The sequence below is a fragment of the Bos javanicus genome, chromosome 7 (genome assembly GCF_032452875.1).
Source record: "Bos javanicus breed banteng chromosome 7, ARS-OSU_banteng_1.0, whole genome shotgun sequence".
Taxonomy (NCBI): Eukaryota; Metazoa; Chordata; class Mammalia; order Artiodactyla; family Bovidae; genus Bos; species Bos javanicus.
Genome location: NC_083874.1, coordinates 50,203,578 through 50,217,065, shown reverse-complemented (window position 1 = coordinate 50,217,065; position 13,488 = coordinate 50,203,578). Strand labels below are relative to the sequence as shown.

General features: G+C 43.4%; 1 protein-coding gene across 2 annotated transcripts in view; it reads left to right on the top strand.

The window, feature by feature from the left end:
• The window catches only part of DNAJC18 (DnaJ heat shock protein family (Hsp40) member C18), a 31,420-nt gene extending 18,210 nt beyond the window's left edge, over positions 1–13,210 (top strand). The window contains exons 4-8 of one of the 2 annotated variants that reach the window (XM_061424687.1): positions 1–186; positions 1,007–1,116; positions 2,121–2,230; positions 4,773–4,945; positions 9,882–13,210. In XM_061424687.1, coding sequence (XP_061280671.1) covers positions 1–186; positions 1,007–1,116; positions 2,121–2,230; positions 4,773–4,945; positions 9,882–10,006 — 704 coding nt within the window. In that variant the 3' untranslated portion in view covers positions 10,007–13,210. Of the gene's footprint in view, positions 187–1,006; positions 1,117–2,120; positions 2,231–4,772; positions 4,946–7,045; positions 9,857–9,881 lie in introns of those variants that run through there. The other variant, XM_061424686.1, reaches the window with a different exon arrangement.
• Positions 13,211–13,488: the final 278 nt, after the last annotated feature.

Genomic DNA, 13,488 nt, shown 5'->3' with positions numbered 1-13,488 from the left:
CAATAGGAAATGCCTTTGCAGTCCTGAGCAATCCTGACAAGAGACTCCGCTATGATGAATATGGAGATGAACAGGTGACTTTCACTGCCCCTCGAGCCAGACCTTATAATTATTACAGGGACTTTGAAACCGACATCACTCCAGAAGAGCTGTTCAATGTCTTCTTTGGAGGACATTTTCCTACAGGTTAGTATCCCAACTTTTTTCATTTAAGAAGTCTTAGGAACTTCCCTGGTGGTCCAGTGGTTAAGACTCTGCACTTCTACTGCAGGGGGCTCAGGTTTGATCCCGGTTCGGAGAGCTGAGATCCCATATGCCATGTGGTGTGGCCAAAAACAGTCATATATATTTTCAGGATCTGAATAGAGGGGCCGTGGTATGGTGGAAACAAGACTTTGGAATCAGATAAGCTGAGGTTGAAGTCGTCTCCAGCCTCCAACTATGCCTGATTTTTACTTAGTCCGTCTGATCTTGTTTCCTCACCAAAAAATGAGGCTGATAATACCAACCGATATTTTTTAAGTGTTTTATAAATTAGAAGCAAAATTCCTATATTATAATTATTGTAAACTAGCACTTATATAAAGGTAAAGGTTAGAAAAATACCCCCAGAGAATTGGAAGTTGGGTTAATTAAATGCCTTGGAAGTAGATTGAATTTTGTGGAGTTGCAATTAAAGATACTAGTGACATAATCTGATATTGGGCAAGAAGGCAGATAAGAGCATGTCAGACAGGATTCATGGCCCAAGTGCTGTTTCTTTCTCTGCCTCTCGGGTTGCTCTCACTCGCTAGTTACAAAGGACTGTTTAAATAAGGGTGAGAGAGCTAAGCATGTCCCATTTTCAGCTGGTTCACTTGATATACCTACTGTCTTATTTTTCTATTGGGTAATATGGGACAATACCCTACCCTCAAAGAGCCTAGTTGGAAGCACGGACCTTGGAAAAGGCAAGGAAGAGATGTGTGCCATATTTGCGTGCTAAGTATTTTTCTTTCTTTTCCAGGAAATATTCATATGTTTTCAAATGTGACAGATGACACCCACTATTACCGCCGGCGGCACCGACATGAGAGAATGCAGACACGGAAGGAAGAGGAAGAAGATAAGCCTCAGGTACCTGGGGAGGATAGGACAATAGCGGCCCATAAACGCTCATACTGAAACTAACCCTTATGGAGTAAGATCAGGTTTTTGAAGTTCAGCTTGAGATATGTGCTAAAGCGTGCTTTAGGAAAGCAGAAGCATGGTAAGAAGAGCTGGATAACTGGCCCAAATAGGCCAGAATGGTACCCCCTCCCCCACCCATTCTTTGGGGACTATCCCGGGAAATCTGTTCCCCTATGGGGCTGTCTTGAAAAAGATTTTCTTGACTGCAGAGAATAGGGACCCCCTTTATAATATTCAGTACTAAAGGGGGTTTAAATTAAGAGATCGAGGGAGTCTCATGAAGCTCAAGGGCAGGAGGCACGCTGGGCCTTGTGACAGATGGGAGCCAGGAACTGGGGTGCTGTCAGGCATCACGCAGCTGTGCTCTCTGTGACTCTTGGGGCCAGACTGTCTCCAGTTTTCCTGACTCTCTACATCTGCTTTGTTCTCTCTAAGCAGCCTGGCTTTTCTACTTCCCCTTGCAAGTGTCCAGTCTACAGTGCCTCTGAGTATGTGTCCTTACAAGTGACTGCCTAGCAGTGAATGGTGATGAATCTCAATCCCAGATTCTTAGGAAGAATGTGATCATCCCTGCTATGGTTAGATGTCTGCTAGATGTCCCCCAGTCTGCTCAGCTGAGGCCAAGGCAACAGAACTGCATGATAACATGACCTTGTGAGGGTACAGGCTGGGCAGACTAGCACACAGGTGTCTGCTTCATTGGTCTTAGAAAAGGAGGCTGCAGGATTACTGAGTGTCAGTCCAGGTTGTGGGTGGGCCCCCTTCAGCCTTTTCAGCAGACAGAATGGAGCTGTTTGGTACTTCTCAGCAGAAAATACAACCTTCTCAGAAAAACTATGGGCAATGTGCAATGCATTAGTAATGCATATTTTCTTTGGGAAAACTGTCCTATTTTCAGTAAGCTTTATATTGATGAAGAGTACTTACACCAAATATTTTTTCTTTTTCAGACTACATATTCTGCATTTATTCAGTTACTTCCAGTTCTGGTGATTGTGATCATATCTGTGATTACTCAGCTGCTAGCTGCTAATCCCCCATATAGTCTGTTCTATAAATCGTAAGTCAAATACTTAAAATCTTTCTTAACAACAAGCTGGTACATTTCTAACATTTCATGTCACCTTTTGTTGTGGAAAACACTGGTTTTGTGTTTAAAGGAGCAGCTGGATAGTAATAATGCAGAGACTCAAAATTACTTCAGGCAGTTTCCCATGTATTCAGGACCTGGATTGTTTTGTTCTATAGCGACATCATCTGGTCAACTGCGGAACAGCAACAGATGGTTTCTGAGGGATTAACAGACTAACTCCAGGTTCAGATTAAATCTTTAACATTCCATGTTAGAGTTAGAAAGGACCGTAATGAGCTTGTGAAAGTATCGCTGCACCCCTGTGAATCTGAGAACATAGTAACTAAGATCTAGTGATTATGCCCAATTTAAGAAACTGCAAGATTAGGACTTTTATTCATAAGGCTGTGCAGTCAAACCATAGTATCTCATTTCTTTGCTTTTGCTAAAAATATAGAAATCATTATAAAGTTTGTATTGCATGAAAAATATGAGCTCTGGTAGGAATTTTTAAATTTCTTCAATTAAGTATTTCAGTTAAATCAGTTCTCAAAGTTTGATCCCTAGACCAAGCATTAAGTGGCAACATGTTAGAAGTGCAAACTCTTAGGCCTTACTCTGTATCTATTAAATCAGAAACTCTAGAGGTGAGAACCAGCAATATGAGTTTTAACAAGCCTTCCAGATAATTCTGGTCCATGCAAAATTTGAGAATCACTGGTTTTTTTTAAATTAATAATGGGAAATGAGCCATTATTCACAATTAGAGTTTAGCAGACAAAAAACTTTCAAATGTGGACTCCGTCGTGGAACAGTACCTAAGAGGAAGAGCTCTTGGTGATCACTATAGCCTTAAGGCTATCATTCTAGATCAATATCTTCATTTTACAGAGAGGAAAGCTGAGACTCAGAGAGAGGTTATTGCTATCAGGTCACGCTGGCCTGAGTCCCTCTGATTTCCTGACTTCCCATATTTCTCCATATGCTACTGCCACCTCCTTTCTTGTCAGGCCAGTGAGGTAGGCAGGAACCTGCCCTCAGCTTTCCAGAAAGAGGCAAGAGCAATCGGGGCCTGAGCTCTTAGACATCCAGCAAGATCCATGAGTTAAGAGATCAAAGGAAAAGCTAGGAAAAGGTCAAATATAACTCCTTTAAGATAGACTTTGTTCAATCTGAACAAAGTCAGCTTGGATTTGCACAGTACCATCACATTGTTTTAACTGGAATTTGAGCTCCCTTCTATACTTTCTTATGGTTAGACTTTAGTTAACCCACGACCTGTTAAAGTTTCTGAACATCAGAGACTTTTGGATATCACTAAGAGTTCGCCTGGAGGTATAATTGAAATCTATTGTCTCAGTTTTTTGCAGTTCTCATCTAACAGCTATGTGTGAAGTACTTTTTATCATGTCCTAAAAATTGGAACTAAGTTGGTATAAGCTGTCTCGTTATTTGTGAATAGTTTACTGTAGCAATCATTTCATTCAACCAACATTTACCAGTAGCCACTCTGTGCCAGCTGCCATGCCAGGTCCTACAGAATATATAAATTGCTTTTTAAACTTTCAGCATTCTACTTTTAACAGAGAAAACAGTCTAAGAGAGGTGAATCCAGGTAGCTGCACCTTCATGTTCATAGCAACAATGTTTATGGTAGCCACGACGTGGAGAAAGCCTACACACACACACGCACACGTATATACACACACAGGAATATTATTCAGCCCTAAAAAATGAAAATTCTAGCATTTCTGACTACACTGAGGGACTCTGAAGGCATTATGCTAAACGAAGTAAGTCAGAGAAAGACAAATACTATATAATCTCACTTATATGTGGAATCTAAAAAAAAACAACTCAGAAAAGGAGATCAAATTTCTGGTTACCAAAGGTGGAAGAGAGAGGGAGGGGAATTGAAGGAAGATGGTCAAAGGTGCAAACTAATAGTTGTAAGATAAATATTAGTAAATATGATGTATGTCACATACAATACAGTGTTATAGTAGTTAACACTGCTGTATGATAGGAAATGATAGAAAAGTTAAAGAGACTAAGTAGTAAGAGTTCTCATCACAAGGAAAATTTTTTCCTTTATTCTTGTCTGGTTTTTTTTTTTTTTTTGGTCTTCTTTATTTTGTTTTTATTGTATCTATGTGAGAAGACAGATGTTAGCGGATTACCTATTAGACATGTTAGACATTGTGGTAATCATTTCACAATATATGTAAACCCATCATGATGTATGTCTTAAATTTAAAGAGAGAAAGAGGGAGAAAGAAGAGAGGGAGATGACTCATTTAAGAGAATAAAGTAAATATGCTGAGACTGAATCCACTTGAACATGCTCATAGAGTAGCGACAATGACAACATTGCACTTACTGCTTTGCTTGGGAAATAATAAATGTTGATGTGTTAGAAATGGTATTTGCATCTATGAAGAGGTGAGTGTGATGATGATATCAGCGAGGCCAGTGCTAAGAGTGATATTTCCAAATATAACAAGCACACCTGAGCCTCTCCTTGTTTTAGGACCTTGGGCCACACCATTTCTAGAGAAACCCAGAACCTACAGGTGCCTTACTTCGTGGATAAAAACTTTGACAAGGCCTACAGAGGTGCATCTCTGCGTGACCTGGAGAAGACGATAGAGAAGGATTACATTGATTACATCCAGACCAGTTGTTGGAAGGAGAAACAACAAAGTAAGATGCTTAAAAGGGGCTTTAGCTGGTGCCACCCTGAGGTATCCCCAGCGTAGCGATCTCTCCTCTCTTTCTGAGCTACTCATGTTTATGTGAACACGGACAGGACAGAGCCCCATTCAGGATATTAGAAATATTGTGATAAAAAGGGAGGCTTATGACAGGATACGTGTGGCCAGGGCTTGAAATCTTCAGGGACTTAGGCAGGACTAGTTGCCTGTCTGTCTGTCTCTGAGTTGCTACATCTGTCTGCCTATCTGCCTTCTGTCCTTTCTTTGCCAACTGTTTTCCTACGTTTTTTCAAGCTCTCCTTGACAGCCTTGATTTGCCCTAGTTTATTTTGGTTGCCACCCTCTTATTCGTTCCCCCAACTTCCCCAACCCCACCAGTCATTGGCCCCTTTCTACGTCACAAGGTTCCTCTTTAAGTAGCTCGCTGCTTTGGTCCATGGTTTCTTAATTCCACATTTCCCAGAGGGAAATCTGCTCCAGCCTAACCAAAGTTTGATAGGTTGTTGTTATTGAGTCTGGTGCCCCTTCTCTTCCCCTCCAATCAGCTGTGGCCACACAGAACAAAAGTGACTCTCTTACTGGAACAGGCCTTCCACACCATTTCCCTGTCTGGAGACAGCGAGGGTGACAGTATTGGCTTATGATTTGGCTTACGACTGCAGTGAGCGTTCGTGGGGAGTGCTGTAACAAGGCAGCCCTGCCTCAGCCAACAGGCTCCCTTTCTTCCCACTTGAATTCCTCCCTGCCCGCACACACACACACACACACACACACACACACACAGAGGCATTAGTAATTGTATCTTATAAAACTTGGCTTTGGTTAATTTTTAAAAAGCAAACTAACTCATTTTAAAAAACTTATCACCGGGTATTATTAAACATCTAACAGTGTCTGATAAATTTAGATCCTCAGTCACAGTGCTACTAAGCGCTTGCTGACCCATCTGCATCCCAACCCCACCCCAAGTTAATCTCTCCTTCCTCTGTGTGTTTAAAGCCCTTCACTCATCCTACTGAAGTACCACCCTCACAGTGTTCCTGTCCTCTAGGTATATGACAGTCTCCCTGCTGGACTCTGGGCTCTCTGAGGTCAAGAACCATGTCTTACTAATTTTGTGTCCCAAGCCCTTGGCAGTCTTTGCTTCAGAACAGATGCTCAACAAATGTCTTTTGAAGAGTGGATTCTCGGGACTGGAAAAAGTGAAACTGCTGAGGGATCACTGAGCAGGGCTAGTGTCCTAACCCTGGCCCTGAGGGACCTTGTGTCCACTGTCTACTCCTGTAGGGTGGAGCCCACTTGACCTCTCAGTGCCTTAGGAGCAAGGTGGGCATTGACTTGGATGTAAGGGGGAATTCAGCAGGAGGAGGCGATTGCTTTTTTTATTGAAAAAACAAAAAACAAGGGGTCTGGAAGTAACCCTACCCCACTGTCAAACTAGGTTTTTCTAGTTTCAAAAACCAGGAAATAATTTTAGAGCAAGATAGAGGCCTTAGACTTAAAGGCATTATAATTGATCACCTGATCCAAATCAGGTGAGGGTCAGTGTATGTCCTAAGAATCTCCATTGTTTTAGGCCATGAGAGGGTCTTGAATTTGTTGCTTTATGCAATAAATTGGTGAAAATATATATTTCTTAAACCCTACCCCGCCACACACACACACACCAGCTAGAACTATGCAAAGAGCTCATGGTTAGGATTTCCTGGTGGCTCAGATGGTAAAGACTCTACCTGCAATTCAGGAGACCCAGTTTCGATCCCTGGGTCAGGAAGAATCCCCTGGAGAAGGAAATGGCAACCCACTCCAGTATTCTTGCCAGGAGAATCCCATGGACAGAGGAGCCCGGCAGGCTACATTCCATGGGGTCACAAAGAATCGGATACAACTCAGCGACTAACACCTTCATGGAAAGGATTACACCTAAGGTGGCTTCTAGCCTTGTGTCCCCATCCTCGTGAGGCCTGCTTCCAGGGCTTTGGCACCTTCCAGGTATAATCAAGTGGGTGAGCATGACATGTGTACCCACAAGTTCCAAACCGGGGGTTATCAGCACACACCCCTTAAAAATCTATTTCTGGCATTTAAGGATGGTGGCTGTCCGGAGCCGCCACACAACCCAAGTGCCATTTGAGAACAGGCAGCATCTGCCCTCCGGATCCAGCAGCAAGTGCAGCCAACATGGTTAAATTTAGCACATGGATGGAGGTTGTAAAAATAAACCTGCTTGAGAACAAAGTTCAGTCTTGGCAAAATACCGAATGGAAACTGCTTTTAGCAAAGGTTAGCCATTGTCTTTTAACATCTTTTGTTAATTTCTGTGCTCTGCTCTTCCTTAGAATGTTCATCAGAGTGAATTTCTATGAGTACTCCTTTACTGTAAACACTGGCGCCCTGTCTACCCCTTCACAGCTGCATCTAGATAATAAAGCCAACGCTAGGGGAGGTGGCCATGGCCCTGGGCTGGGACAGACTAAAATAAAAGGCAGGACTGCCTCCTGACCTGGCTGAGTGGGACTGAGACCCCAGCCCTGCCTGGCAGAGGAGAACTGTCCAAGCTCTGGAGCAGGATAGCAGAGAGGGCAGAAGCTTAGGCTTTGAAATGGGTATAAAATGAACTTCCTCCCAAGGAGGTTGTATGGATTATAGAAGATGACATGAGTATAACACTTAGCATAGAGTCTAGCATATAGTAAGTGCCCGGATCCTAACAGAATCCAGACCTCGCTTGGCCTTGCTCAACTAGATGTAGCTCTGTCTCACAGGGCTGGATCATGAGGGTGGTTGGGATCTGTCAGGACTCCCATCTGGGCTTTTGGGCAGAGCATTTTGGGAGAGGAGGCTCTGGGACTTGCTTCTCTTGGCAATTTGCCCAAGTCAGTTTACTCTAAAGGCTCAGTGCTCTGCTCATCTATTACACTGGCATTTGGAGCAGGGGAAACATTATGCAGAGAAGAAAACAGTGTTCCTTGGATTCTGCCCCTGCCAAAGATTTTGTTTTTCCTTAGAAGGTACTGAATATTAACAGAATTTGTCAAAAGTAACATATTCATTGAGTTGAGCTTTTGTTCATTGAAGTACAAAAGGATTCAGTGGCTATCTGGAGAGAAGTTTCTCCAACCATGATCATGGGGGTGTGGGGCATTGTTCCTTGAAACACTGTTCTTCTGCAGGGTCATTGCTCTGGAGCAGGGTTCTAAACCTTTGGAGCATGTTTTGAGAAAGCATTCATATATGTGCACGTATGTTTTCTTTCATCAGCTTATTACAGTGGTTGTCAGTGTAGAAAATAGAAAGAAGCACTAGCCGTTAATGTTTTCTGGAATGAGATTTCAGGCAGTGAGACATCTGGATAAGGTCAGTAACAAAAAACCCTAAGGAAATCATTTCAAGGAAAAGCTGAGCCACAGAATCTGCTCTACATACTGGTGCAGCTGTGACTCCAGAGGATCACAGAGCCCTCTTGAACAGGTTTCCCACATGCCAAAGCAGCCAGACAAATGGAGTCAGTGCCCAGCTCTGGGTGGAACAAGGCAGCAAGGACTCTCATTTGGGTGCGGCCCATGATCCTCCACAAAGCTGCATCACCCACGAGAATGCCCATGCCAAGGCAAGCTCTGGCTGGCACGCAATGCAGGCCCCACACCACGAGGTGAAAGCACATTGTTCTGGAGCCTAGGAGACTTGCTGCTTGCCAAGCAACTGCTGGGCCAGGGCCTGGGCTCTGAGCCCCTATTGAAGAGGGTGGGTTTTCATGCATCCCCACCCCTCGCCCTAAAGTCCTGCACTTAATCTGCACTTTGGGCCTTACTTGGTGTAAACAGAATCATTGTGAGCAGAAATGCCAGTATTTTGTGTCGATAGAGACTTATTCAGAAACCAATGCCCATTGTTCCCCATGGCTAAGTATTAAGTCCTGTTTCCAGTCAGTTTGCTGATTAATCAGACAGGTGCCTCGTGTTCACCAAGAAAAACAAAATCTGTCAGCAAGATGATTAAGAATGAATAGGCATATTTAAGAATGATTAAAATAGCATTTTCACAAGTATGGGCCTTTAAACACTGAGTAGCTATCTGCTGTTGAAGCTACACAGGCCCTCCAAGCATGCCTTCCTGTTAATACACAACATGTCTCTGGAGGTTCTCTTCAGGCATTCCTTCCTCAGAGTGTCTCTGAAACTACACAAAAGAATGAAAAAGAGAGGTAGCCAAACCGCTGCTGAGTCTGGGAGGACAGCAGAGATTATATTCTGGTTAAAAATAGAATGACCTTCTCCACTATGAGGAGAAAATGAAATACATTTTGTCAAGGAGATAGAGGTCACCAGATCCAGATGATTTCACTTTTAAAAGAATCCAGCTGCCTTTGCCCTTTGAGTTAGGGGCCCCCCATGTGGTGAGGGCATGAAGGATGCAGCCAGCAGCCTGGGCACCTAGAGCAGGCAGGCCCCCAGAGGAGGGCTCTGTGTCCATCAGCGCGTGTGAGTTATGCTCCAGCAACTCGGGAATGGTGAAGCAGCTGCTTTTGTTTCAGATGACAGGAACAGGCGATCGGACTCCATTCTATCCCAACTGCCACGTGAATACCATTCGTAGGAAAGCCTTGACACAGAGTCTCCTCTTACTGCACACGTGCAGGTTCCCTAAGTCTTGTGCCAAATGTTCTATTGATTAGAACTAAGTCCGGTGCTTTTGTAATGGAGCACAGATACTGTTGGACTCCAGGATCACAGGTGTCCCTTAATCCTCAGCACCTGGTGTGGTATAGCTTCCTGATACATGTTTCTCGAGTAAATGAGTTTTTTTCTTAAACTTAATTGAAAGAAAAAGCATTAAAGTAAAAGGAGCTTTGCTTCCAGAAGTATTGAAGTGAAACAAAGGAGCTCAACTCTCTTGATGAATTGGTTACCTCTTTTATCTTTCAGAGTCGGAGTTGACCAATTTGGCAGGATTATACAGAGATGAACGACTGAAACAGAAAGCAGAATCTCTGAAACTTGAAAACTGTGAAAAACTTTCCAAACTTATTGGCCTACGCAGAGGTGGCTGAGAGGCTGATAGTCCTACGCAGGCTCGGGGTTTTGCTACATGTTACTGTTTATGTTCCTAATTCCATTTTATAATACAAAATTAGGAAATGATGAACATTTCACAATTTGCTAACTTTGTTTGGTGGGCAGAGTTGGAGGCGCTTCAGCATGGAGCCAGACTTGTCATCACAGAATCCTTCCTGGGGGTTGGCTTCAGGAACAAGGGGCAGGTCATCTAAATTCACGGCCAAGCATTAGATCCAGCCCCCTGAGCCGTACCTACCTGCCTCTAGGAATGTAGTTCAGGGCATCCCAGAGCAGATTCATATTTTCTTCCTTCTTCAGTGAAATCTCAATATCCAGTCATTCCTAGGCTTAGCCAAAGCAGCTTAATATTGGTTGTTTACAATGTGCCATGAGAAATTATACCTCTCCTGTTGTTAGAGTCATCTCCCCACCAGATGCAGTTGTTGTAACAACTCAGCTTTCCATTTTCAAAGGGGAATACAGAGAAACGCAAACTGTTGTCCACAGTTTTCCATTTGCCTAATCTCTGTTTAGTTACTGGCATTAGCAAACTACCTGATTTCAGTTTCTTTTACTTTCTTAACCCTCTCTCTTACAAAGGGCCCAGAAATTAAGAGTTACTGAGTAAACAGTTCAGTGGACACACAGAAACAGGGGCCAGGGGTGAAGGTAAAAAGCAAATCTGAGTCTCAGCTGTTCAGTGCAGTTTCCCTAGTCCATCATAGAACACAGAGAATGTGCTTTGTCATTTTTCCTTGCAGCATCACACTTGAGCTGAGTCCCTATACCCCATAGAGGTACAGTGGTCAGACCTAAGAGGAGGCATTCCCACCCAGCCAGGCTGCTCGGACCTAGAGATAGATAGGAAAGACCCTTAGTCTGGGGCTCTGGGGCCTGGTGGGATCTGGTGTTGGCCCAGCAGTCACTTTGTTTAACCCAGTGACCTGTGGTTGTGATAGGAGATGCTTTTTTCATGTAGTCAATGTCTGTTAAGTGCCTGGTATGGATAAGACCATCAGCCCAAAGAGGCTACGTGGTTGACCTGGGTCACACAACTGGTTGTGGCAGAGCTAGATGGTAGGCTGATTATCAAGTACAGAGTGAGTGAACATCCCCCTTGCTCAGGTGATTCTAGCCATATTAGTAAAAGCAGAAGCTTTCCCAAGGATGCCCCTCCTGCACCACCTTCCAGCCTGGAACCTGGTATCCTTTCTATGGCAGTCCTGCATCCACTCAGCACACCTCACTACACCACTTACCATACCAAACAAAAAGAGGCAACTCTTCCCACTGGTGACAAGGAAGAGGGAAGCCATCGCATGGACTGTGTGGTTCTGGGACTTTCTGTGGAGGTGAGCTACAGGATTGAGCTGCCCAGATTCTATCATGAATCTGAACCTAGAAGGATCAGTAGGTGACTGTAGTCAACACTCCATGTGTTTTCAGGATGGAAGAAAAGTTCCTGTTGCAAGGAGAGTCTACATTAAAACTCATTTCCAAAGTAGAGTTTCTCCTTTCAGTGGCAGAGCCATGATTTAAGCAGACGTATTTAGTATGGTTCACCTGGGAGCATCCCACAGGGTCAGGAGATGAGTGCAGAGGTAAAGAGTGGGGCTTTCGTGGCTGGTAGGGGATACCTGCTCAGTTCCAGGGAGGGAGAGCAGCTCCAGAGATGGCCAAATTTTTGTCACCCAACTAGGTCTATCTTCTGGGTTTGGGGGGACTTCCTTGTTCCCCTTGGAGTGAATGAAGGGATTTACATGGTAAAATGTGCCTGTGAGCCAGATGGGCTGTAGAAGGTTGTTTTCCTATACGTACAAAAATCAAAGCTCTACTCTCCCCAACCCCAAACTCTGCTAGAAAATGGACCATAATTAAACTGACTTGACAGGTTAAAAGTCCCGCTCTAGGTGCCCATGAATAGTGTAGTCACACATTTTATGGATTTCATGGCAGAGATGAGTTATCTGTGATGATACTAAATAGAGGCAATACTAACTCACTTCATTAGATGTCAGGTCTGTTGTCTGTTTTTATAGCACTGATGGTACCATTTTATTTATTACCTAATAGACGACAACACTCACATCACATTCCTCAAGGGGATAGTATGTGCTTTGGATTGGAGGATAGTTTAATCTATTTGGTACTGTCCAGAATATTGTTAAACTATAATTTCCTGGGTTGCATTTTTAGATGGGTTGTTTGCATGGTGGTAAAATAAGTGTTTTCCTCTTGCCTACATCATTTGGAAGGTTTTATCATATATAAACTTTCTAGTTATGGCTTATTCTTGCTGTCAGAACTTGGCATGCAGCTCTCGACTATTTTTGTGAGCATGAATGCAGACTGGCGACGGGGCTAAGAAGTAGGGCTTGAGGCTCAAGCAGAAACCGAAGCTCTCAAAAGAATGGAAGTGCCTTCTGCAGCACATGATCAGCAGTGAGGAGGGTAGGATAAAAACCCTTCTCATTACAAAGGGCAGCACAATTTGAAGGCATCTGTGTCCCCAGGTTAGTAACCCTGGGGTTCATCTGCTCAAACTAGAACACTTCTGAACTTCCTTGATCAGCGCCAGGCCTCACAGTTTGGGAAAAGTGACCAGTAAGAAAACACCATTGCTGTTCTTTCTGTTGGAAACTGTTAGAAATTATGCTGAACTCCAAACCCCACGTGGAATCCAGCAGCCTGGCCAAGCTATGTGTTATTCTCATTTATGTCCTCACACTCAGGACTGGCTTTATGAGGAGACACTGTTGGGATTCCAGAGCTTTCTTTTATGAATTGGCCACACATGTGAGTTCACTGTCTGCATGCACTGTTCCCTCACAGGAGCTAGCGCTTAATTAGTATTTATTTTTTATTCCTTTAAGGTGTAAGCTTAGTGTCCTAATATATTTTTGGAAAGGACCAACTTACTATACATCTTATTTTTTGAGCCTGCATTGTTGATACCTTGTACAGTGACCACCGAGAAACTATATACCTATGTGTTAGATATGATTACATGATTTGCATCACATTGAGTATTTGTAATTAAAGATGTGAATGTTCTGTGACCAGAACCAGGTTTGACACAGATGGAATCAGCTTATGATGGAGTGAGAATCCTGAAAAATCTGGTCACCTGATCCACAGCATCTGGACTGAGTATATTTTAACAGAGAAAGAAATTAAATGATTTTATATTAAAAGAATGGCTTTATAGTTTTCCTTTGTTCTTTTACCTTTGCCCATGGCACTCTTAGGTCCTGCATATTGCCTGACTCCTTGGAGCCACTTAGGACTAGACTAGACCAGAGCTCTTGACCTCTGCTCCAGTGTTCCCTCATACATCAATGGAATTATTGGTGTTTAGAACAATAGATAGCATCGGTGACACCATCAATTCAATATTTGTTTTCCATCGGATATCAGCAGCTGCAGCTTATTACAACCAACAGATACATCAAATCCACTTAGCATCTGAACATCA